At 47.9% G+C, this 24910-nt stretch overlaps 9 protein-coding genes across 9 annotated transcripts; 6 read left to right on the top strand and 3 right to left on the bottom strand.

Moving 5' to 3' along the window:
* Window positions 1-4883: 4883 nt before the first annotated feature.
* BDV27DRAFT_153258 (uncharacterized protein) lies at window positions 4884-6175 on the bottom strand (the record flags this gene model as incomplete). Its single annotated transcript, XM_032071747.1, has 5 exons — window positions 4884-5172; window positions 5227-5260; window positions 5321-5740; window positions 5801-5948; window positions 6005-6175. The coding sequence occupies 5 exons, from the start codon at window positions 6173-6175 to the stop codon at window positions 4884-4886; spliced, it is 1062 nt and encodes a 353-aa protein (XP_031932263.1).
* A 1246-nt stretch (window positions 6176-7421) lies between these two features.
* On the top strand, window positions 7422-8714 carry BDV27DRAFT_166123 (putative O-methyltransferase; the record flags this gene model as incomplete). Its single annotated transcript, XM_032074112.1, has 2 exons — window positions 7422-7589; window positions 7689-8714. 2 exons carry the CDS (start codon window positions 7422-7424, stop codon window positions 8712-8714), a joined length of 1194 nt encoding a protein of 397 aa, XP_031932262.1.
* A 681-nt stretch (window positions 8715-9395) lies between these two features.
* On the top strand, window positions 9396-9851 carry BDV27DRAFT_153256 (RmlC-like cupin domain-containing protein; the record flags this gene model as incomplete). Its single annotated transcript, XM_032071746.1, has 1 exon — window positions 9396-9851. The coding sequence occupies one exon, from the start codon at window positions 9396-9398 to the stop codon at window positions 9849-9851; it is 456 nt and encodes a 151-aa protein (XP_031932261.1).
* A 414-nt stretch (window positions 9852-10265) lies between these two features.
* On the bottom strand, window positions 10266-11237 carry BDV27DRAFT_141387 (putative short-chain dehydrogenase/reductase family protein; the record flags this gene model as incomplete). Its single annotated transcript, XM_032069809.1, has 1 exon — window positions 10266-11237. One exon carries the CDS (start codon window positions 11235-11237, stop codon window positions 10266-10268), a length of 972 nt encoding a protein of 323 aa, XP_031932260.1.
* Window positions 11238-12303: 1066 nt separating this feature from the next.
* BDV27DRAFT_166117 (SDR family oxidoreductase) lies at window positions 12304-13249 on the bottom strand (the record flags this gene model as incomplete). The annotated part of the gene is made up of 4 exons (XM_032074111.1): window positions 12910-13249; window positions 12742-12849; window positions 12527-12683; window positions 12304-12471 (listed from the first exon to the last, which is right to left on the bottom strand). The coding sequence occupies exons 1-4, from the start codon at window positions 13215-13217 to the stop codon at window positions 12304-12306; spliced, it is 741 nt and encodes a 246-aa protein (XP_031932259.1). The 5' UTR covers window positions 13218-13249.
* An 876-nt stretch (window positions 13250-14125) lies between these two features.
* Window positions 14126-16627, top strand: BDV27DRAFT_153253 (Zn(II)2Cys6 transcription factor; the record flags this gene model as incomplete). Its single annotated transcript, XM_032071745.1, has 8 exons — window positions 14126-14149; window positions 14230-14357; window positions 14456-14509; window positions 14567-14949; window positions 14999-15312; window positions 15364-15783; window positions 15838-16070; window positions 16132-16627. 8 exons carry the CDS (start codon window positions 14126-14128, stop codon window positions 16625-16627), a joined length of 2052 nt encoding a protein of 683 aa, XP_031932258.1.
* A 1002-nt stretch (window positions 16628-17629) lies between these two features.
* BDV27DRAFT_121187 (Low affinity iron permease-domain-containing protein) lies at window positions 17630-19739 on the top strand. The gene has a single exon (XM_032065302.1). The coding sequence runs from the start codon at window positions 18229-18231 to the stop codon at window positions 19699-19701; it is 1473 nt and encodes a 490-aa protein (XP_031932257.1). The 5' UTR covers window positions 17630-18228; the 3' UTR covers window positions 19702-19739.
* Window positions 19740-21137: 1398 nt separating this feature from the next.
* Window positions 21138-22448, top strand: BDV27DRAFT_17262 (uncharacterized protein). The gene is made up of 2 exons (XM_032075908.1): window positions 21138-21498; window positions 21566-22448. Exons 1-2 carry the CDS (start codon window positions 21241-21243, stop codon window positions 22265-22267), a joined length of 960 nt encoding a protein of 319 aa, XP_031932256.1. The 5' UTR covers window positions 21138-21240; the 3' UTR covers window positions 22268-22448.
* A 1172-nt stretch (window positions 22449-23620) lies between these two features.
* On the top strand, window positions 23621-24291 carry BDV27DRAFT_121183 (uncharacterized protein; the record flags this gene model as incomplete). The annotated part of the gene is made up of 1 exon (XM_032065301.1): window positions 23621-24291. A coding segment is annotated over exon 1 (469 nt), but the record flags the coding sequence as incomplete, so codon positions are not given.
* Window positions 24292-24910: the final 619 nt, after the last annotated feature.

Below are 24910 nucleotides of genomic sequence, written 5' to 3'. Positions count from 1 at the left end.
CAGCTAACTATATTGATATGATTGTTTCTTCTTGCTCTTCATTACCATCACCACCATCCACCACTGCGTTCATCACGCCTTCCAAATCGGTGCCAGTGCTAAGCACCTACCCGATTCGGCGCTAAACACAATAAGCCTTTTGTCAAACAGTCATTTAGAAGGAGAATCAACTATCTGCTTTAGACCTCTTTGTCCTCCGCTACGTGCGTAGCAACTACGCTATGGGATAAAGTGCAGAAAAGACCACGCAACCCTTCCAGTTTATAACCACCAGTATAGTAAATAACAGAGCACAAGTGCACAGTGGTCAACCTGTGATCATGGAGTACGACTGCCAAACTTGATCCGCAGCCTCCTACTGATACCAACTGCACGTATTCATATACTGGCTATCCTATGCCCCAGAGCGTCTCGCATCCATATCAGGGATCATCGCTCCTGCTGTGCGAACCCAACATAGGGAAGTTGGACATATATTCAGCTTGTCGAAAAGGAGGGACCATTGCCACTTGCGTGATATTTGGAGTTGAGACGCACCAGCATCGAACAGGCGTATGCAGCAACTGCGTCTCATCAATCAATCCTGCTCCTGCGAGTGCTAACGTGTCTTCACAAATAACAAGGATTTAGCTTGGCATACGGAAACTACAAACGCGATTGTGCCACAAGATGGGTGGTTGGCAGCGGGAAAAACCGATGCTGAACTGGAGGAAGAGGCTTGAGCTGCAGTCAAGCCAGCTCCACTAACCGGCAATATGCCAGTTATATCTTGGGTAACCAGAGTGCCCGATACGGGCGAATATAAACCGTGAACATGTTGCAGTGGGTGATGAGTCGGGGGTGCAGGGGCGCATATAGCAAAACATCGGACAAGTCATAGACGCGATGTGCGAATGGGTTTGAGTAAGACGTGGCTGCTTCTGGTATCCGCGTGTTTCCTCGAGGAAACCTTTGCTTGTTAATGAATTATCTTTTTGAGTTCTATTGAGCGTGGGATGACGAGTTTAGCGACTGTACCGGTGTTCAAACTAGAGGATACTCCATCTAGAGATCCTAGCGTGGGAGAAACGCCATCCAAGTGTTATGGATGAGAATTATCCAGAAGCAACTGGAAGCTTTCAAGGTGGACGTACGTGTCCTTAAAGTTGCCGTCCATCTTGTGCATACGATGTCGCCAAACAGTGCCTTTTCAACTTTACGGCCTAGAAGGCGACGACATGTCAGAAGTAGACGCTGCTTCCAGCATGTGTTCTCGCGCACGCACTGCTAGAACACATGCGCCAACTGCCATCGAGATATATGCCCTTAAATGCTACGACGAAATCCCGAAGTTCGCTTTTTCCTTTTCCTCGACGAGATATCCCAGATGACCATACTCAACCATACTATTTTGAAGGGCAACCTCAGAAAGAAGGCAAAATGTATATTCGTTAACTGCTCGCTAAGACACTTGCGTTGACGATGCTTGGTGCACCTTCGTCAAAAGGGAAACAGCAGAAGCTGGCGCCACTGCGGCGTTCCTCTATCTCTCGGTCTCTCTCTTACGCCCTTCTTTGATCTTCGCCAAAAGGAATCAGCAGAAGCTGGGTCTAGTACGACTTTGGAATAAAAAATATCCAGGGCCAATATTCTCTTTACTCTACACCGTTCTACAGCTATTTATCGAATGGACAACCTAGAGAGCTAGAAAGAAAGATGACAGACACTACAAAAGAAACTCGAAAACATATAATTATTTAAAAGATAACTGCGAACTAAGAACAATTTAATACTGGTTAATAAGTCAATCCTGTGTATAACAATACAGACAGCTATCCTAGAACGACTTGTACGCGGCGAGACCGAACCAGATATCGAGATGTCTCGACCTAGTCGCAACCCAGTTGCAAGAGCAGAATACCATCGATCACCAGTTGTTAGTATGATCGTTATGTACGACGATCCTTTCCCTTATTTCACACTCACTCACTCACACTCCACCACATCCATCACAGTTCAAAACAGTAACCCGACATTACGGCCTGCAATAGTGAGGCATTTATTATTGCCGAGATACAATAGAAAGAGGAGCAAAAACAAAACACAAACGAAGAAAGTAGAAATGGGGCGCCCGCTCGACTTCGGCCCGAATCTTGGGCCTGTTCCGGACGTCACTCGGCGCCGATGCTCGCTTTTGCACTCGGAGACACCAACGACGGCATGGTCCTTGTTGTACTGAGTATTAGGGAAGGCTTTCTGCTATCATACAAATGCGACAAGCTATGTAGCGTCAAGCTTGACATTCAGCTCCTGGAGCTTGGTCAATGGTAACTAGAGATGACGAGTAGTTATCAACCTACGTGGATTTGGAAACAAAGTCGGATCTACATCCTATAGCTAGTCCGGCACGGATTATTGCTTTAGGACGTGGTTCTGCTTTAATAACTATTCTTGCTGCCTGCCATTCTTTCTATCCTCAACAGTCAAGCCGGAGCATCAGAATCGATTAGCATCTATCAGCCACAGGGGCTAACAGGTTTTTAATGTTGCTATAACGAGTTTCACAAATTCGGTGCCCTATGTCTAACACTAGTGGAACTCATCTTCGAAGGACTTTCCATGTTGGAAGGCGTGCATTGATGGCATTATCATTGCATACCATACGGTCGATGACTATATCAAACACCTCCCACAAGTGTTGGGGCGATTATAACAGAAATTGACAGTTGGTTTATAAATGATATGATTTTGTGGATGTATAGATGGCTGCTGGTTCCGGAGACAGGCTCTCGGAGGGGGTCTTCCCACACATTAGCAAAAAGAGGAGGAAACGAGGCCGCACGAGATAAAAGGGTCAGTGCAGCAAGGAAGCGGGCCAACGTGAGCAACAAGTCTGAGAGACCCTGCGACCTCTGTGGTGGGACCACTGGTCGTTCCACTGTACCACAACGGATGAACAAAAGCAGAGAAGAAAAAGGACCAATAGAGGAGGAAGGTTCCGCCCCTCTCCCATGACAAGAAGAGCACTCAAATCTCCAGGAGCTGTCGCCTAATAAACGCGATTAAGGCTTAACAGACTACGATTGAAAGAACTAGATAATATCTCAGAAATCAGCACTCAGAGACTACTTGAGTTAGATGCCGCCTTTGATATTGCGAATGGGCCTGAAGCCCAGACGGGTTTACTAAAATTACTACACAGCAACTTGCACATTGAGGAAGATACAAAACAGATCCGTGGGGGATGCCAGCGGCAATGCCACTGCAAGACATATGGACTCGGAAAGGCCAGTGGAAAGTGCTTCTCGTTATACCAGCAAAAATAGAAAGCTTGTGGGGGAAATGATTTCGCCAGGGACAGACATGAAATGGGAAATTGGGGAAGGCCCTATACGGGCTTAACGCATAGAGGCAGAGCTATAGACTGGCCTATATCGACTAGAGCCCGAAAGCTAGGCATGATACTATGTCGATCGGCTGGGACGGGGTATAATCAGGGTATTTTTGCCACTAGTCTTCAGCTCTAGTTAGCACCAATGCAGTTCGCTGCCAGGCTTGGAGTGAATATATCTTTCCAAGGGTGCAATAGGCGTGCAGTTCCACAAATTATGGTCAAAACAGAGAATATCAACAAACGAACACTTCGTTTGTAAGAGCGTCTAAACTATCCCACAAACTGGGCCAATTGCTTCAAGGAAACCCGTGCCAAGCAATGAAAGTGAGGATGGCAGAGAAAATCTACTATTTAATATCGATCAGCGTGTAACTTGACCAGAATATAGTAGTATGGTTCGACGAGCGTCAATGGGTCCATAGTTTCCCCCATACATCCTAGGAAGAGTAGATAGGTATCCAGGGTGATTCAATCTATCGTTTTGATCAGTTCTTTTCATGATTCCATCGAATCATTGTTTTCACTAGTTCCTTGCGGGACCTTATCCTGAAGATTTCAATTGGTGACCTACCCTGGGAGTGGGTCTGTCTGTGGAAACACCCTCCAGTCTGGGGAAGTCGCTTCTTATCAGTCCTTTACCGTTTTAGTACTTTTCTACCAAGTGAAAGAAAGTGGGGTCGTACCCATATTTCTGCATATATCAAGTCCAGGATTGCAAATCTATGTATCGTTTTAAACACGACATTGGACGCTATGAACCAATTCCCAAGATGATCGACAATATAGTTTAACACGCGGCACCTTGAGATAGGCAGCGGCATCTCACAATCCCTAGGGAGCTGCTTCATCAGTGATATATCTACTGCACCGACAGCAGGTGATATTCCTCAAAGGAACGGTAAATGGAACACCGCCTGGTGAGGGGTCACGCATGGGTTCCGGTGTCACCCCGGAACTCGGCTCTGCTTGTAATGCGCGTATGATGCTTGCAGCTTTTCCAGGTCTAAACCAGGCTTTGTGGCTGACATGTGAGAAATATTTAGTTGGTGGTGTGGAGATGGAGCCTGAGCCCTGCGGCTAGTGCTTGTCAGGCCAGAAATGTGTTGACCTTTAACCTGTGACTGGTATTAATATTGAGAGGGACAAGCCAGTATGCAGAATTCAAGCTCCAGATAAGTTGTTCATCAGCAAGAGTGGCAGACTATTCAGTGAAGACTGGGTGTATAGTATTGCTGCATCTCTTTTGACTACTCAATGTTGGTAGATCCAAGAATAATATAGTATAGGTCAGGAGCAGGTTAGTAACTACAGGAACACGTTCAGTCAAAGGTAGTAGTATAGAAACATGGTCCCCACCAAACAACATACTTCCAAGGGCCTATAGAAAGGGTATACTGCAGTATTCATATAGTATACTCCTCCAATCAGCGTGATGCATACATCGAGAAATGCTCACTTTTGAAGATCACAATCGAGTTGGCTATTCCAGACGGTACATTCAGTTCCTCCCTTATGACTCTATCCTAACCTCCGTTGTCCGCCATATGCCTTGCCGGCTGCTATTACTCTCCACATCACCATCTGCCTCACCTTTGGAGTTAGTCAGGGGTAGATCCGATGACGTAAAGGGAGTCCTTGAACGTGAGTTTGAAGGGATAAACCCGAGCTTGAAGGCGCTACCTGAGCGACTTCGCGAGTTGGCCCCGCCCGAAGAGCCCTTGGAGGATTTGAACGTTTTGCGAAAGAACGGACGCAGTGTTGGGATACAGGCAGCGACAATGACAACGTTCTGTTCGATACTATGCGAGAGAGATTAGAGACCGCAAACCGGCGAAAGGGGAGGGCAGACTAACAGGCCCCAGACAACCAATGGCACCACGTTGAAAACTAACAGATGGTTAGCCAATGTACGAAAAAGAAAAACAGGAACGGCGTAGATGCACTCACGAGGATCAGTGCGGTCCGTGAACAAGTGAAGATATGTTGCCTTGACGATAGTGACAACCGCTGAAAGCAATGTCAACCCCATCATGATACAGACACCCACTTTGGTCGAAGTCCGCATTTGCAGCTTCCAGAGCGCCCTAATTGGGACAACGGCTAACACAAAGTCCGTCACTGTTGTGTATGCGCTAACCAAGTACGAGAAGTCATCGAACACATCCGGGCTCCAACATGAGCCGTTGACGGAGTGGTCCCACAGCATTTCTGTCGGATTGCACTGGAAGAAGACGATGAAAACACTTATCATGGCGAGGATCACTTGGAAAATGACCATGGCGTAGAGGAGGCGGGCACGAAGGGGGTTAGGGTCGAGGAGATGAACGATCAGGATAGCGATCGAGATATTTGGGAAACTGAAAGCCCCTGCACCATTACTTTCATGTTAGTCCCAGATAACTCTCCAGGAAGGTTTATATCACGTACCAATATTGAAAGGAAATCCCAGGATCTGCCAGTAAGCTGTTTTTACGTACCGTTCCATGCCATGCTCAGCAATGACCGCAGCCGTATGTCGCCCCAGACCGAGAGTGACTGAATATGAGACGAAAGCCGTGGCAATGATGCTCAGGCCCTGGGCATGAGGTCAGCTTTGCCCAGGAGGCTTTTGTTAGGATATGGATTTCCAACCAGGGAAAAGAAAATGAGAACGTCATCCCATCCAGCCCGCTTACTCTCCATGCGACTGAAGACCTTCAGGAATACCGCCGCGATTGCAACGCCCGTAAAAACCCATCCGACGACATTGATTTCTACGGCTCGGCTTTCACTAAAGTCCACATCTGTGTCGAAGGTGGCCATGATCAAGAAGCCACCGGGACCACGGACCTGGGAATGCCAGTTGTGGCATGGGTGGAAATGCAGCCTCGAACAGTGGAGCTCCTGGGCAATAAGTATTTAAAGGGAGCGAAGATTTTCTGCAGTGTCACCTATTGCTAAACCTACAATCGATTAGGATATGATCTGTCAACAAGATGTTCCGCCAAACTTAAAGATCCCTGAGGCGATTTTGGCTCTACTTAGTACTCCAGAGAATACAGAAATTTTACATATTGTCCCTAATCTTGCGGGGGCACACAAACTATCAAGACACGCTAACAAGATTGGCAATGTCTCGGCGCATAAATAAAGCAAGGAGAATTGCAAATCTAAATACTATGTGGCCCGAGGTAATGGGGAAGGCAGCACGCAATCTCCCAAGTTACCAACCGCCCGGAAATCATCTCCATTAAGCGAGGTTATCGCGCGGGATGATTAGGCTTTCGGGGAAGTCAAAGCGGGGCCGGGGAACGGGACGAACAACTCCCAGTACTCCGTCAGATAATGCCCTAATACCCCCCAATGTGCTCCGGAGTATGTACGGAATTACTATTGACGGGGATGATAAGTCCATGGAAAAGCACTGGCTGTCATCAGGGGCCATGGAAATACGCTAAAGGTCCGCTCAATGATCGACCCTGCTCAACCATTGGAAGAACCTCAACATTGGAAATGCCGGACGGGAACCGAAGGATTCGTTCTAGTGCGAACGGGCATGAGTAGTGGTTTTACTAGTCAAATGCTATCATCTGGACCAATGGTATGTGCACAGCACCGCACGGCCTGCAAAGCTATGAGCTTTAGATAGCTTTTGAACTAATAACCCCCATGCTTACCCCGGCACGAGTCATTCCCCCCACACCTTGCCAGTATGTAAGTTCACTAACGGTCTAACCCCATGGCAATGGGCGAACTAAGTCTAAATTTGCTTGATAGCGCCGCATCGGTGCCTCGGTCATCTGCCAATCCAGCATATCTAATTTCCGACTAACCCAGGCGAAAAGGAGACCAGCACGCACGCGAGGAAAGTGGCGGGGCAGTGGAAAAGGGTTGTTAACTCGTTAGAACTTGGAAGGTGGAAAGTTGGAACCCCTCGCAAGAATATGACAATTTGTGGGGCATTCGATGGCGAGATAAGTCTTAAAAGGCCATCAGTTCCGATTGTAGTGCTTACTCGCCGGATATTCCCCTAGTCTTCTCCCTGACGGTTGAACCCATCCAAACTACCATGGCTACTTCATCCGTGTCTGCAATTCTGTCCAGAATTGCGTCTTCCAGCACAGCGTTTAATAACAATGAAGCCGGTTCAAGGGAAGCCCTGATTGAACACAGCCGTGCGTTGATTGCAGCCTTAGAGATTCCCAGTGAATTTATACAGCGCACCTTCTGGGCAGAAGTGAGTGGCCATTGCATTTTCATGAAATCCTCTGATGCCTTGCCGTTATGATCCTGACACATACGCTGAATCGCAATATTAACTTGCGTTGGACGATAGCCAGCTCAATCAGCCATCATCCGTCTCGCCGTCGACGTTAGACTTTTCCAACACTTGCAGGAAGCGGGCGATGCAGGCCTAACACCTGACGCTCTAGCCCAGAAGACCGGGGTCGATGCCGTCCTTTTATCACGCCTTGCAAGACATCTAGTTGCGACGAATCTGCTCGCCTTCCACGACGGAGCCTTCCACGGCACAAGGCTGAGCAACGATCTCGCAGCAGAGAACTTCCAACACAGCATCTCCTTCTGCTATGACGCGTCCCGCCCTTCGTTTAACATATTCCCGAAGTATTTCGAGAAAACCGAATATAAATCCCCAACCCTGGGTGGAACCGACGGTCCCTTCCAGGAAGCCCACAAGACCCAACTCCCGTTCTTCGAGTGGCTTGTCGCAACTCCGCCGCACCTTCAGCATTTCGACTCCTTCATGAGTGCGTATCGAGCCGGCAAGGTTGATTGGCACGAATTCTACCCGGTGACAGAGCGAGTGATAGCGGGCTTTGATTCCTCCCTGAGTGATGTTCTCCTCGTTGACGTCGGCGGTGGAAGAGGCCACGATGTCGCTACCTTTGCCTCACATTATACTTCTCGTCCGGGCAGAATCATCCTCCAGGATCGCGAGCCTGTTATCGCGGGCGTAGTAGCTAACGACGCAGTGCTACCCTTCGAAGCGCAAACCCACAACTTCTTCACGCCACAGCCTATCAAGGGCGCACGAGCCTACTTCCTTCACTCCATTCTCCACGATTGGGGTGATGACGACGGCGTCAAGATCCTGAAGAATCTGGTCCCGGCACTGGAGAAGGGATATTCTCGTGTTTTGTTGAACGAGATTGTCGTAAACGAGGAGAAGCCTACACTAGCGGCGACGAACATGGATATGATGATGTTGGCACATTTCGCAGTCAGAGAAAGAACGGAGGCAGACTGGAGAAATATTCTGGCGAAAGCTGGATTGAAGGTGGTCAATATCTACAACTATCCCGGGGTTGCGGAGAGCTTGATCGAGGCGGAATTGGCTTGATGGGGCATATGCTTTGCTGAGAAATGTCTCCTTCGTACAACGTATCCGACTTTTAATGTGTATATAGACGGAAATTCATTGGTTCTTGGTCAAACTTGTTGAATGTCTCTAAGGAGTTTAGACCCCCGATATATATATCGAATTTTCTCTACTATAATAACACCGCTGTCGATAAGGAGAAGGAAGCAGCGATAGCGATATTGATTTCGATCTCCCCTGTACTGATGGCAGCAATACTTCAGGGTAAACATCCATATCACGGGAAATTGTTCCGTGTCACCACTAGCCAATCAGAGGCCTGTGTGCATTGTACAGAAAGCTAACCCTTTTCGATCGGATTTCCGATGAAACTGGAAGGGAACTCCGCGATCAAAAACAGCGGCATTTCTGCATGGTGGGCTATGCTGGGACGTTTCGATAAGAAATTTTCAAAAGGACGCATTTTCTGGACAAGTTTCCTCTAACGCAGTTGTGTTATATAGTCCACCACTTCCGGCCAGTTCCTAAACCACTCCAAAACCGGAAGAATAAGCCTAAACTGCGACTCTTATTCGCATGCCACGGAATAACCCAGGTTAGTAAAGCGATGTCAAATCGAAAACAACTATTCCAAAGTCCAGCCCTAAGATCTACACTCCAGATACATCCCTCGAAGTCCTACGCTCAGGCATCATTACAATCATGATTAAAGACGCATCCGCACATATCCAATACCCTTCAGAAAACAACAAGCCTTCCGAGGATGGGGGATTCACCGTCCACTGCAAAGATCTCGAATGGCTACCACTCGCCCCCAAAGTCTTCATCAAAATAATCAAGACTGTTCCCGAAACAGGCGAATATTCAATCATGGTTCGGGCTGAAAAAGGCGGGGTTCTTCCTCGACATCGGCACCTTGACAGTGCCGAGATATACGTTATGAAGGGTAGTGGTGCGCATCCTCAGACAGGTAGCTTTGCTGAAGGAGACTATGTTTCTGAAAGCAAAGGAGCAACTCACGACCCTCTAGTGTTCGAAAATGCCACGGAACTCTTGATGGTCAGCAGGGGGCCTTCAATGTTTCTGGATGATGACGGCTCAGATTTGTACATGATGGATGTGGCGATGCTAGAGAGGATGACTGGGGGCAGAGATTAGGTTTTTACACTATGTGAAAGTCCCTGCTTTCCTTGTCTGGCCTTTGTGTCCTGTGGACGTTAGCTAATTTGATACCGCAGTCACATTTACTGGTCCTCGTTAGAATGGCGCAGCTGGACTTTGTCTGCATCATTGATAGTGTATACGCTGGGGCTGCTTTCACGTTGTTATCACCATAACACTGACTAGTAGCAACAGATCTGGCGTTTCTATTTTACGTTTGATCAACCAGTCAATCAATCAAGATTCTATAAGCCTCTTAGAAACCAATTATTGAATATTTAGCTGTATACGTAATTTAATAATAATATAGAATTGATAAAATAAAGAACAGCATTCTTTCAAGCCTTTGCGTAATGTACAAGTAAATATCGGTCAAATAGTCTGCACGCTCATGACATATACCAACTAAAACTACACCACCCGCGTACAACCCGGCGCAATAGCTTCCAAGATCTCCACAAGCTCTCCCCAGACCTTGATCTGTGTCTTCTTCCCTTCCTCGCTGCGAACAAACGGAGACAAGGCGCCATTATCCACCTTCCCATCCGTCATATACGCCCCATGGCTCTCCTCCCCACTCGCAGCCCCGGCCACGAGCGTCCTACTCCCCACCTCCGTCGACCTGGCAAACACCAACTGTAAGAACGCAAACGCCAGTCCCATTTCCCGGCCTAGTCGCGAATGACAAAACCCCGGATTCACCATATTAATGACCACCGAGTCCCCAGCCCCCTGCGCCACCATCTCGCGCAGCAAAAGCACCTGCAACAGCTTCGATGTCTCATACCTCTCCGGCATATTCGCCCGATCTTTATCATCCAAAGCTTTAAACACATTCTTGGCACTCCGCTCCGCAAACTTCGTCCACCCATGCACTTCACTAACCACGGTCGTCAACCGCGGCTTCGTACCAGGATGCAACCTGGCGCTCTTCCGCAGCGTCGGCAACACCAGCAATTCCAATAGAATAGTATTGATCACATTCACTGTTATAGTCCGCTCATGGCCCTCAGCAAGTTGAAAAGTACCGGTTGCTATCGAGGCATTGGCAACGAACACATCCAGACGCGGGAGCTGGGCTACTTCCTTCGCGAACGCGAGGACGGATTCGTGCGACGCCAAGTCTAGCTCCCATACTTCGCAGATGCCGGTGGTGCCGGTGGACGTCTCGATGGATTGTTGGGCTTCTTCGCCGGCGGTGCGGTTGCGGACGGCGAGGATGACTTTCGCGGCGCCAAGGCGCGTGAAGTGTCGGGCTGCTTCGAAGCCGAGGCCGACGTTTGAGCCGGTGATTATGACCGTTTGGTTGGTGAATGATGCTGTCGGGTAGGGGGGGGTGATGAAGAGTTGGGAGTAGAGGAAGTCGTAGCTGAAGAAACCCATTTTGAGATGGTGGAGAGGGAGGTTTGTGGGATGGATGGTGCAGTGTCTGGTGGGGATGGGGGTGTGAGACTGAGGATAATGGGATATATAGGCTATAGCTGGAGGTATATGTTCATGTATGGACGGACTTAAGGGAGGGATCAGATTTACATAAACCCGGAGTTACTCTATATCCTCCACGATGTATCCTATCGGTTCCTAGTTAAGGGCCACGATTCTCAAAGATGGTTTTACTGGGGCGGGTCTATTAGCGTGGCATATCTGGGTTAAACTCTAGGCATAGGTAGACATTAGTCAATGATATGGGCAAGGCATGTATAGTAGCGAAAGTCTAAGAATAAGCTCTGGTGGCAATTAGCCTCGCATGGATGCTCGGTGCTTAAGCTAAGGTTTACTCGTCCTCCCGTCCGAGAGCGGAGTTTACAAGTTTAAATGCGTGCTATCACGGAGATAAGAATAAAGCCGGCCACGATGAACTTCACCTTAAATTTTTAACGTTAAGTTCTGCACAATCTCGGCCCACGCCCCGCATCGCATCTAGTTAAATCGATTGAACAGTCTCATTGCCACTATTTCTGGATTTGTAATCCGGTACCTTGAAGGTCTTCCCAAGGCACTGTGAGGAAGCATGAAATTGCTCTTTTAGCAAACTGTCCCGGGCTCAGGAGGCGGGTACGTATTACAGTCAGTTCCTCTGTATCGCAAATATTCTTGGCCATGATGGTGATCCAGAGAGCTGCCGTGATTACCGTTCCAAAATAGGCTGAGGTGGTCGCTGACAGACCCATCTCTGTTCTACGCGATTATTCTATCCTTGTAAAAACCGCCTGCGTGGCTATAAACCCAATAGACCCTACAATTATTACTGAACATAACATAGTATAGCACGTAAGGGTTTACAAACCGAGGGCTCGGCACTCAGTTCCGTCAATTTAGTCTTTAGTATCCTATAAGTCATTTATTGGCAGTATCCCATATTCCCATATTTAATAGTAGCTATATCACTCAACTCTATATCTCTTTACCTATCCAACTCTTGTGAATCTCATCTCTACTAAAAGTTCCTCTACCAGGGAATATCCTTTCCATCATACATGTCCCATCCAGGAGCAAAAATGTTCTTGAAACACCCGTTCGAGTCACTCTCTGCTTTGTCGACGACATTAAGAACCGCGTGTGCCCCCTCTTCCGCGGTGAGGTGAGCATCATCGCCACCCATATCAGTTTTCAGCCACTGCACCGGTTAGCAAGCACAAATACAAATCACTAATTTCATTTGCACAACTTACACCGGGACTAACAGCCAGGAAGGTAAATCCCTCATCCTTATAGGACATGGCATATTGCACAGTAAGTGCGTTGAGAGCAGCCTTACTAATCTTGTAAGCTGGGCAGTTGGCAAAGCTAGACATCTCTGCATGCGTCATTGACGCATAAACCGTCGAGCTAGTTTGGTAGACGCTTGTCAGTCAAAGGGATCTCAGTATAGATGAACATAACTCACATATTAGCAACCTTCTTCGACTTTCCTATTCTCAAGAGAGGTAGAAAGGCGCGTGTTACATTATGTGTTCCAACCACATTCACGGTAAGTTGGTAGTCGAGATCGGCCCTTCAATTCTGGTTAGACTTCCCTGGAATTAATTATGGTATCTTTGAATAAAATCCTCACATATTTTCAGTTTTCCCCTCCAACCACGAATGAACACCAGCACAGTTAATTAGAACATCAACTCCCTTCTCGCCCACGACTGATCCCACCTTTTCAACACAACTTGAGACACTGGCCTCCTTGGACACATCCAGCGGGATGAAAACGACACGACCAGATTCCCGTGCGACGATCTCATCTAACGCAGTGCTAGATTTCCGAGTAGCAGCGATCACGAGACTGACCTCTGTAGGGTCCCGAGATGCCAGTTCTTTGATCATTGCCAGTCCCAGCCCGCGGGAGCTTCCGGTCACGATGTAGATTGCCATGTTGATATTGGGTGGAAATAAATAAGTTTGCGAGATAGATGGATATGTTTTAGTTACTTTAGTATTCGGGCTAGTTTATATACACGACACTAATGCTGGAAATTAGTCATGGGCCGATTCTCGATTACTTCTCCAGCCTCCCCATATGTGCCGGGGTGGATCCCGACTATGATATTAGAACGGCGGTTATGAATCCCGAGGAGGAGATACTACTATCCACTAGTGGTAAATTACCAAGTTATGGCCATATTAACTAGTTGTCTTCAAGAACTTAAGATAGTTGGGAAGTCAGGGTTTCATGCTCGGCTATCAACTTATCCAACGGTCGGATTTCCGAGCGAAAACGGCTTAGCGTCTCCGGGCTGGTCGGAGTATGAAGAATTTTGCGTCCGTTATTAATAATTCTTGAGAATATGGTCGCAGAATATAGTCTACGTGCTCATGCGGTGTAGATTGGTTATCTCTGAGGTCAAGGAGGGTATAATAGAAAGTAAAGTGCTAAGCTTAGATGGGAGATGAACCAGATGGTGACAGGATGCTTCCTTACGAGGCTTTCCTGGTTCCCATATGGGAAGCATTGCTCAAATGTTGCATGATATGCAGACGTAGTAATGAAAGATATGCATATAAATGGCTTATAAAGCAAGTAAAAAGCCAGAGGCATTGGATCGACCAAAATGGTGACAAAAAAACAATGAGAGGCAAAGTCAGGTGACACGACCACTGCGATGGCTTCCAAAGCGGGTACAACCAGAACATGGACTTGCTTTATCTGATAAACCAATGCTGTTTCATTAATTCCCAACTCGGGTTTGAGAATCTAAGAATTCAGGTCAATCGGGGCCTTCATATCCGAAGCTAGTAATTCCCAGCAAAACCGACCTAACTTGCATAGGTAGAGTGACATCATGCCGGAGGATATTCTGCCTGCAGTGAGATTAGCCCCATCTCTGCTTTAGCTTACATGGTGTTCGCTCCCATCGCCCAAGGTACCAAAGCTAATGTGATGTAGTGTGATCTTTGTTATTCAAGAAAGGTGAAATGCAATAGGCAGCGCAATTGCGCCAATTGTGTCGATGCTGGAGTTGCATGTCAACGCCTTCGCCCCAGCCGGGCATTGAAGCAGAAATTCTCACCAAGGTATGGGTACTTCACCTGTTACAGCTGGTTTTCTTCTTTTTTTACCTTTCTTTGTACGCTCCTTGTAAGGGATATTTCAGTGACTAATGAGTGTCCAGACTCCCGGAAGAAAATGTCTTTCGATTAGAGGGAGCGACATCAGATTTACAGAGGTGTGAACTGTCGCTCATTGTCAGGATATTAACCATTCTGTTACTTACCTGTTCTAGTGAGAGCTCGAATATCTCGGCCAGCATCCCTGAACAAGAAGAAAATGCTACTGCGAAGCGAAGAAAGCTAGACAGTCGTGGCAACGCAAATACTCGTAATGAGTGTAACCCGGCTGCTACCCCGGACAATTCAACCCACCATGCGCAGCAGGCCAAGCTTGTAATACAGATTGAGGTTGATGGTAGACAGCTGAGTAGAAGGCATCTGAGCAGCGAGCGGCGAAGGATTTTCGAGTCGGCTGTGAAGTTAGTTGACAGAATGTCAAAGGGAGAGAACTTGGATTTGCAGGAAACTATCGCCCCAGGCGAATCTGCTCGTGAACTGCTCGATATTGAAGTTCCACAGACTCCTCCGGCGGAAATATTGTATATGCTTCTTCCAGGTAGCCATACACGCTCTTACCGTCTTTAGTGCGTGCTAATAGTATCTAGAGCCTGTTATGGGCGATGGACTACACCATATTAGATGGCCCGACCATATATCCGACAAAGCTTTTGAAAGAATGATGACAAGTCTTCTAGATGGCGACTGCAGGGGACAGCTTTTCTATCAATATAGTATCTGTGTCTATGTGAAAGCGATGTTTCACCTATATCAATTGGCGAGGCGATCGACAAACCCATCGGTAAAGAAGCAGCTTCAGAAATCGAAACGAACATACGAGGCTGCTGCGCTTCAAGCACTCAAACATATCAATCTTATGTCGGCGCCCAGCTTGTCGCTAATCCAGGCTCTCATATCAGCTGTAAGTAATTTTGCTGAGCGAAACAATTCAACTCACTAACGGGAATTCTAGGCTCTGTTAATGCAACACACCACCAACATAAGCCAATGCTGGCTGCTAAACTCGTATGCTGCTCGCCAGATCATCTCTCTGAATTATCATAAGCCCTGTTATCCGCCTTCTCAATCAGGCTGTAACGATGAGATTCAAAGTGCCGTATACTGGTGCTTTTATCTCGACCGAACTACGAGTGCTCTTCTAATACGACACCCCTCGTTACCAGAAGTGCATGCGCCTCCTACAAAATTCATTGTTACTAATATGTCATCACCCTATAATCGGGTATTATTCGTGCTTCTAGATCTAGCAAAAGTTCAAGATACATTGTTAGATGTAACACTGAACGGGGGCGACAAATCCAGGTCTCGGATCTTCGAGATCTTTCAAGACGTTCAAGAGCGGATGGATAGGGTTTATTCAAGTATACAAGAAGTAAGCTTTGGATTTCAGCATCTTATAACAGCTACCCAGCTAATATTACCTTAGAGCCGAAAGGCAATCTCTGGTCCAGCATTATATGACTGGGTAGCTGCCGACTTTAGCTATTATGCAATTTATGTTGATATGCTTCGAACACGGCTAGGCTACGACGGCAGTCCAGCAACTCACTCCGACTGCTTAGTGTACTCGAGAAGAGCGCTCAGAGCATTTCAATACCTCCAAGAACATGCCGATCATATGCCGGGATTTAATGACCCAGAGCCCTCTTTTCTGACATGGTCAGCCGCCTTCCTCGATATTAATGTAAATAGGAGAAGCTAATATCGACTCGACATATAGGACTATCGCCTTATACCCGGTAGCCCCCTTCTTCGTTGTCTTTTGTAATATTATCGCCACTTCGGATGTGTCCGACTATCGGTTAGTACAACAAATAATCAAGGGGCTGTCACAATTTAAAGCTACCCCGTACTTAGCGCGACTGTTAAGTTTGTTGACGTCTCTCTTACACCTTTGTGATCCCTTGGTTCAAAACATGAATTCCCAAAGCCGGCAATCGCATATCGCGAGGAAAGATCACTCATCTACACATGCGCCGCACAACCATGTACCGAACCACGCAACAAATGCCCCCGTCTTTGAAACAGAGCTTGCGGAAAGTTTAGCACCAGAGTTATCTTCGGCCGCGTACGCCACATATATGAGCGCAGATATCTCGGACCATGGATTGGGAGACGCATCCTACCCAATGGCAGACGATCTCATGTGGCAGTTGGTCAATAGCCAATTTCCCTACAGTTGGCTTGAGACGGATGCTATTTTTGATATTTTTTGATAAAGTTTGTGTGGCTTCTTTTCGCTTCGTCGGAAATACGGCATGATCCCAGATGTGCCCTTAGGGCATGTTATGTACAACAGTCACGATTTCTATCTACCAGCAATGGTATTAATGAACGGGAGAAATATGATCGACAGTGTGTATCTTCGATTTAACTCTGGCGGTGAATGACATGAATTATCATCGATTGGTTAGAGCGTCAAGCGAGTTCCCTCCATGTGTGGCAACCCCCCATCCATCATCAGGATAGTAACCCTAAATCCCTCAGCGAGCACTGTTTCTCTCGATCCCCCCAATAAGGAAATCCCAGATTGCTATGGACGCTTCAATACCCAACCCTAAAAGACAAGCATCTTCACATAATCCCAAAACAACACTCCGTAAAGCATATCGCGAATAAACTCACCAAACCCTAAATCGATAGATCTCTACTGAGGTGTAACTTTCGAACGCTGATCAAAGCTTCCCAAAAGAAGCACCCCCTACGGTGAGACCCAACCCTGCACAGCTTTCTCGTATACACCCAAAAAGGCCAGGGTCCAGGCACGTTCCAGAAGACAACCATGGAAGTAAACTCTGCATATCACAACCGCATGCAGACTAACCTCGTCTATCCACTTTAGGCATCCGCATTTCAGAAAAGCTTATCAATGGGCACGGACGGGCTGTCGTGTCACCCGATTTGGTAGAGCTGATGTGTGGTTCTGCCGTACCAGACTTGAGATTTTCTTGACGACTTATTTCTTCCGCGGTGGAGAGTCAGGGTTTTCCATGGGGGTTTTGTCGTGGGTTTGGAGATACTTTGTGCTCTCCGTGGGTTTCTCTTCTTTATAATTGACAGTCTTACTTTTGATATAGGACATGATATAGAGTAACCATTGTGACTCTTCTACTATCCAGAGTGGGAATGAAAACAGGAACAAAGACCGCATCCAGTAAAACCATGTATCCATACAAAAGATGAGACCCAAAAACATAATAAAATTAAATAATTATTATTTTTATCCAAGACAAGCTTTCTAGTTAACCTTAATTGGAAATTTTAAATCGCGCATGTCAGCCACGTGTGGCTCTTGACTGGAAAAAATTCTCTCTATATATGCCGCATGAGTAACATAAAATCTATTCCCCTCCTCCTTTGCTTATCTCCTCCATACTAACCCTGAGCAACAGAACTTCGTGCTCTAGTATTGATCTCCATCATCCAGTTTCCAACTCTACATCGATGAATAGCCCCGTTGCAATCCTATGTCCGATTATCCCTGCGCTGGTATGCCGTAACCGCAGACCGGATGCTTGCTTGCTAGGACTTTTGGAAGAGCCTCGTCCTCCTTAAGACTAGCTTCTGGCTATACATGCCTTGAGAATACTCTGTGATGGGGTAATGGAATAGATCGTTCATTGTAGGTTGACGGCTGGGCTTGGGATACTTACCAGTGCTGATCTGTTCAGTTGAATAGATTCATCGTCAGTCGCTTTGTTCGTTGCATCCTCGGTGTTCTATTCGTCGCATTAAACTCAAAAGTCCGAAAAAAAGAAAGAGAAGGAAAGAGAGAGAAAGAAAAGAAAAGAAAACTCAGAAAACCACAACAGTCCAGATGGATCGCTTCATGGACATCCTGCGCAAACCAGGCGCGAAGCCTGAGATCCAGGGCGTCGCTCCGACGCAACATGTGATTGGGAAAGAGGCCCTCGACTACTCAGATGTTAAGGGCTATATACCCAAAAGCAAGCCCGGGATGCTCGACCGCTGGCTTGACTTCGTCGTCCGAGTCTCTGGCTCCGAGCCCGTCTTCTTCCTGATCCTCGCGGGCCTCCTCACCTGGGCTTTACTCGGGATCAAGTACGGCTCGACCGATAGCTGGCAGGTCCTGATCTCCGACATCCAGGCCATCGTCAGCTACATATTCGACTCCTTCCTCGTGAGACAGCAGCTGAACGCATACGAAGAGGAGATGATAGTAGCCGCTGAGCTGGAGTCCCGGATCCTCAGCCACAAAAGGATGCTCGAGAAGCTTCATCAAAAGCTCAATGCAGAAGACGAAGCGAAAACCACCCACCTAGTCCATCTAGTCAAGGCGCACCAGAACGCCCTCGAGTTCGGTACAGAGCTCCCCACGGAGACCCGGTTCGGACGGACCATCACCTGGTTCTCGCATGTCATCGGCCACCTGGGCACCATCACGCTCTTCTGGGTGGGCGTCTTCACCTGGATCGGCCTCGGTCATCGCTCCAACTACAGCGACAAATGGCAACTATACATGAACTCAGCCTCATCCGCCCTAATGGTCTTCATCTTCGCCTTCCTCGCCAACATCCGCGAACGCCACGCAGCCTACACCCGCAGCTGTCTGGACGCAATCTTCCAAGTGGACTCCTCCCTCGAAACCAAGCTCCGCCAACTAACCGACGACTCGCTCCCCAACGACCTCGTCATCATCCCAGCACCACGGGTCAGCAAAATCCAACGCGCAATCTTCTACTACGCCGACTTCGTCGGCACCCTCGTCGGGATCGCCATCCTGGTAGCAGTAATCGTCATCTGGATCGCCATCGGCCCCCTCCTGCACTTCGATTCCAACTGGTGGCTCCTCATCGGCACCTATGCAGGCCTCATCGGAATGAACGACGGCTTCGTGCTCCGCAACATGCAAGCCCGTCTGCGCTGCTACGTCGACGACCAATTCGCCCGCGGCATCACCGCCCAAGACGCAAGCCTTTTCACGACCGCCGGGATTCCCGCGCCCCGCGACGAGGAAGTCGTCGGTGGTGACTCGCTGACGCAGCGCGTGTCGGAGACGATGGGGCGCGTGTGCGCGCATGAGATCACGGTGGTGTTGGGGGTTGTGACGATCTTGGGGTTGGTTGCGGGCGCTAGTGCCATGCGATGGACCATGACGGGTCAGTTGTTGTGTAATGTGCCGCCCAGCTTGATCGAGTCGTTTTTCATGATTGTGTTGGTGACGGGGCACAATTCGGCCGACGATCGGAAACGGGTGGATCTGCGAAATACGTATGCGAGGCGGTTGCAGCTGCTGGGTTATGTGAATGCTGTCCAGTCGATTTGGTGAGTTGGGACTCCGCTGGAAGGGGTAGGGATAGGGTGATAGTTAAGGGGAAGGGGGGGGGGGGGGGGGGGGCGGTTTGGATTTGGTAATTGAATTGCAAGTAACTAGGCAGTGCAAGTTTGTACGGCGTATTATGTACAAGTCTCGCACAGAATGAATGTTTGCTTTTCTTTAGTATTATTATTTTGTCCAGGTTTGTATTTATTCGTTCATTTTTTTATTTATTTATTTTTTCTGTTTAATTTTTATTCATTTGATTTTTATTTATTTTTCCCCTTTCAAACTGTTTCCCTCAAAGGCTTCCAAGGTTCATGAATCCACACAAGAACGGTAATCCACCCGCCGATCACCCACTCACTCCCTTATATTAAAAGAATAGAAAAAGAAAATCTAGAAACCCGCAATAAAAAAAGGACTCACCTCAAACCCCCCCCCCCCCAAACAACCGTTCAGCGGTACTATGCGTTAGCAATCAATAATTCAGCAAATTCTGCGACGTCATAGAAAGTCCCCACTCAACGTTCCCCCCTAATTAAAATCCCAGATTTACCGAGAATCTCTGGCACTCGGCCGGTGAACACGTCGTTCTAGGAGTTCTAGACACTGGGTCGGTTTTTATATCGGCTACTCCGTGGATGTTACTCGAGTGTGTTTCTGTTGGCGGGGGAACTAACTATCCGCTACTATTTAAAATTTAGAGGATATGTATGAAGCTATCTTGGTATGTTTGGGGTGGTTTGTAGGGGGGTATGCGCGAGGTACATACACTACTACAACTACCTCCATGTATAGGGAGGTTGTGTTTGTGGGTTTATTTTATTGGCATAGTCAATGGCAGAATTAATTATTTGGGTTGGATTTAATGCGTTGATGTTATGATCATAGAGCTTACTGATAGAGCTGCCAGTGTATACTACTACTACTACTACTACTACTGCTGCAAAATATATATCCGGCATGACGAGTACATTGGAATCTGGACTCCAAACAAGGACTGGAATTATTCCACACGTAGTTGATTTCACTGTCTAATTATACACAGACATCGTACACTTTCACCTAGAGAAACAAACTCTGCTCAGTAATACTCATTGTGAGTTGATTCTCTATTTAACTGACAGTTGAACCATTGAACCCCAACCGTTGCGCAACACCATTGGAGAACTACAAATCAACACAGACACAGAAAGCCCTAACAAATGTAATGACAGGGTATTCTATCCCATTTTCCTTATCAAATAGAATAACCTCGAATCCCTCCGAATAGTTAAGTCTCACAGAATACTACATTGTTTATAATCCAACGGACATAAATGTCGGATATAAATCCATTTGTAAGCACCACTCGACCGCCAAGACCAAATGAGCAAGTCATGATGGCATCAACAGTGATATTCTATCTTTTCAATTATAAAATTAGGAGGAAAGTCTAAGAGAATCATAACTGACCCACGTTGAATGGTATTAATTTGAATTGACTATCGTACATCTATAAAGTCCAACGAACAAGCAGAAGCGAGGAACAAAACGCGACCGAGAAAAATGACCAAGGTCGGCATCTTCCCCGCCGCAGGTGGCCTGGGAACCAGCATCATCAACCACCTCGTGAAACTCATCCCCGCCGAACAACTTATCCTCATCGCTCGGAAACCCGACTCCCTGGCTGAAGTGAGTCGGCTGGGCGCGACAGTGCGACGCGCAGACTATGAAGATCCCTCGTCGCTGGAGCGCGTATTTGATGGGGTGGACGTGTTGATGTTGATTTCGTATGCGTCGTTTGAGATTCAGTATCGCGTGGAGGTGATTCCTCTTTCTATCTTTCCCTATCTATGAGAGATAATCTGGGCAAGAACTGACGACAGCACAGGCCCATCGGAATGCCATCGACTTCGCGCGTCGCAGCGGCGTAGAGCATATCTTCTACTCGTCGCTCGCGTTCGCGGGCGATCTGACCGACTCGAGCGTGGCGCATGTTATGGGCGCCCATCTACGAACCGAGCAATATCTGGCCGATCTACAAGCGCAGAGCAACATTACCTACACAGCAATTCGAGAAGGTCTCTACTCGGAGTCATTCCCGATCTACACGGCCTGGTTTGATCTGGCACATCCCGTGGATGAAATTACGATCCCGCACTCTGGTGCCCCGCCGGGGGTCACGTGGGCCAAACGCGACGAACTCGGCGAGGCTACCGCCAACTTACTTGCCTCGTACGTGCAGGACCCACGGTCCTTTCCATACGTGAATCGGCTGCTGTTGCTCTCGGGACCGCGCGAATATTCGCTGCAGGAGACAGTAGAGATCCTGGGTCGTGCCGTTGGACGGACAGTTCGGATTCGCGAAATCTCGCCGGATGAGTATGCGGCATTGTCGACCCATGGCACGAAGCATACCTATCATGGAATTAACCTGGCGAGAGAGTGGGCGACGGCGTGGGATGCGATCCGGCGCGGGGAGACCGCGGTGGTGACGCCGCTATTGAGGCAGATCTTGGGCCGCGAGCCAGAGGACTACGAGACGACGATTCGGACATTAGCCCGGGAGGTGAGGACGCAGGAAGCAAGTTAATTAGGGCTGATTTGGAGGAGCCTCCGGTGTTCTGACTAAGGAGGGTTGGGTGAGAGGGGGTTATATATAGCACCAGGTCATGTGATTCCATCGCGGGGTTGCCCTCACCTGGAACCCCCCGATCAATGTTACGGATCGCCACGAGCGCAAACACCACCACCATGCATCCTACACACCAAATAAAGATAGTCGGCGATGGAGGACACTCGTCACATCGTCCGTAGCAGTTTTTCTGGCGATGTTCAAGAGTTCTTGGTCGCGTTGTAGATACACCGCTGGATCGTCGGCACAGATCTCACCCGGCCGCCAGGGACCGCCGCATCTGAACCACGGCATCTAGCAGTAGCGCACCCGAGCTAGCCTAGCCAACGGCTGACCTCAACTTTGGATCCGGGGCAAGGTGCAGTTCCCCCCGCTGATGGTCAGAGCTTCTGGAACTCAATCTGAGTTCGCAAAAAAAAAAAAAATGCCCCTCTCGTACCTGGATCTTCCAGAACCTGCACCACGACCGTAACCACCAGTCGACCGTCGTACAGACCTTGCTGAATGTCATCCTGACCGCCGTTTCCCAGATCTCGCGTGGTTTCGCTTGTTCTTCAGCCTCTGCGTCCGGGATTTGGATCTGGGACAGGAGGGTGAAGATTACCCCGCGGCTCGTAGGATTAGGGCTGCAGCCATGGAGATCCACCCGGCTCTCCCCAGTGTTTTGGGTCACCACACCACGATCAGTCTATGCATGTCATTATCCAGTGCAGAATAAGAGTCTCATGGTGGCATGGCGGGATAAGGTCTGTAACCCATCACGGCAGATAGGCTTCTTCAGCCATTTCATGACCATTGCAGCCAAGCCCTAATTCGAAAGTCAGCGCTACCGCACCAAAAAAAAAAAAATTCACCAAATTAAAATAATAATCAAAATCATTAAAAAGAGGGGTAACAAGAATGGATAGGGCTGAACCCCTCCATCAGCAAACATACTGTAACCTCAGATACCAACGTGTTGACTCGGACCCCTCAATTCCGCCTCACCAACGCCTGAGACAGATCTCGTCCGAATGGAAAATCTTTCACTGGCAGGTGACAACCTCGATTAATTCTCACCCGATTTGATGCATCTTCTCGGGCGATATCATCGGGAGTTTTCGAGACATGATCGAAATGACCAGTATCAGAATGGTTGGTGATAGATTGCAAAAGTGACGAATGACGCAACTTGGCGGGAGTTCAGCAATGAGATGCCGGATCACACCACTGGGAATCGATAGGAAAAAGGAAGAGGGCCAGAGGGAAAAAAAAAAAAAAAAAGAAAAACCAAAAAAGAAAAAGACCCTCTCAGTCCGGCTTCCGAACGGGGGAGCCGAGGGGGTACTAGACTTAGTAGACTACCGTCTGCGGGTTAACTTTACTACGGGAGGTTAATTATTAGCATTTTTTTTGATCCACCCTGTCATCGTTTGCCTGGATTGGGTTAGTGTGGAGGACCCAATATTTGGATTTTGAGGTATGGAAGTAGTAGTAATAGTCTGTACTCGGGGTATTTTTTTGAGTTGTGGACTGTGTGTGCGTGAATGTGTGAGTGAGGAAAGAAAGATAGTATCGATATGTGCTATTCTTAGAGGAAACCCTGCACCCAATAGCCTGAAGACTACTGGGAGGACTTTTCCTAGAGTAGCAAAGGCTGCGAAACACACAGAGAAACCGTCGACGTCGCAAGAGAACCTAATTTTCCGCAGTGACCTCGCTTCATCGCACACGAGGGGTATACTTCCCCTTGTGGAAGGGCGATGCGGACAGTTGACAAGCAACACGTGTGCAGAGCATGGACGGTACATCTACGATCCGAAGTCATCTGTTAGGTCACGAGTCATGGTGGCAGCGTGGAGGAGAAAAATTCTCCGACAGAGGATGCAAGTATCAAGAGAGAGAAAAAAAGGAAAAAAAAAAAAAGGATATGGACACGTTCCTCGGATGAGTGAAAGCGAGGGAGTGATTGGTCGGGGAGGCAATCCCTCCTTAAGGTATCCACAAGCGGATGCCCGATCCCGTCCCCTGGGACTGGACGGCTTGGTCCGTGTGTAAATAGGAGTAGACTTGGTTCTCTTGTGTCTCTGACAGGACCACTAGTACAGTACGAAAGCCTGTTGTTGGGAAGAGAATTACGCAGTGCCTATCCATCTAAGGGGATTGCCAATAAAAGTGTTCTGATTGGAGAATTCGTCACGCTGCAGGGGTGCTGAAGGCGTGATTGAGGTCCTCTCATTGGACCAAGGGACGCTGCATAGTACGTTACATCACTCGCCTGAAGATGATCCGTCATCATCTTACATACCGTACGGAAATGACTGGTTGATATATCAAGATGATGCCAGTTAACCGTAGAACAACAAGGAAGGATCCCTTTCGGATGAAGGGAACATGGCTTTACGAGTGATCGTAAATTAATTACACCAAGAAAAGAAAAAGAAAAAAAAAAACCCAAAGAAAATAGGGAAGAGGAATCTGAATTGAATGAGTACAGCGTCATCACCAAAGTGTAAAAGATTAAGGGAGAGAAACTAATCTGGATGTACCCCGAGTCTAGCAAAAAGGGCAACGGAGTACAGGAAAACGCAAGTAGTCAAGGTCTTGCTCAAACAGGAAATA

This window comes from Aspergillus caelatus (genome assembly GCF_009193585.1).
Source record: "Aspergillus caelatus strain CBS 763.97 unplaced genomic scaffold BDV27scaffold_14, whole genome shotgun sequence".
Taxonomy (NCBI): Eukaryota; Fungi; Ascomycota; class Eurotiomycetes; order Eurotiales; family Aspergillaceae; genus Aspergillus; species Aspergillus caelatus.
Note: the sequence above shows the minus strand (reverse complement) of the source record. Positions and strands in the feature narration are given on the sequence as shown.

Bases quoted from the DNA above. Each gene is read 5' to 3' on its own strand.
- BDV27DRAFT_121187 (XM_032065302.1), top strand. From the start codon at position 18,229: ATGGATCGCTTCATGGACATCCTGCGCAAACCAGGCGCGAAGCCTGAG.
- BDV27DRAFT_17262 (XM_032075908.1), top strand. From the start codon at position 21,241: ATGACCAAGGTCGGCATCTTCCCCGCCGCAGGTGGCCTGGGAACCAGC. The intron at 21,499-21,565 runs GTGATTCCTCTT...ACGACAGCACAG, and splicing joins AGATTCAGTATCGCGTGGAG to GCCCATCGGAATGCCATCGA.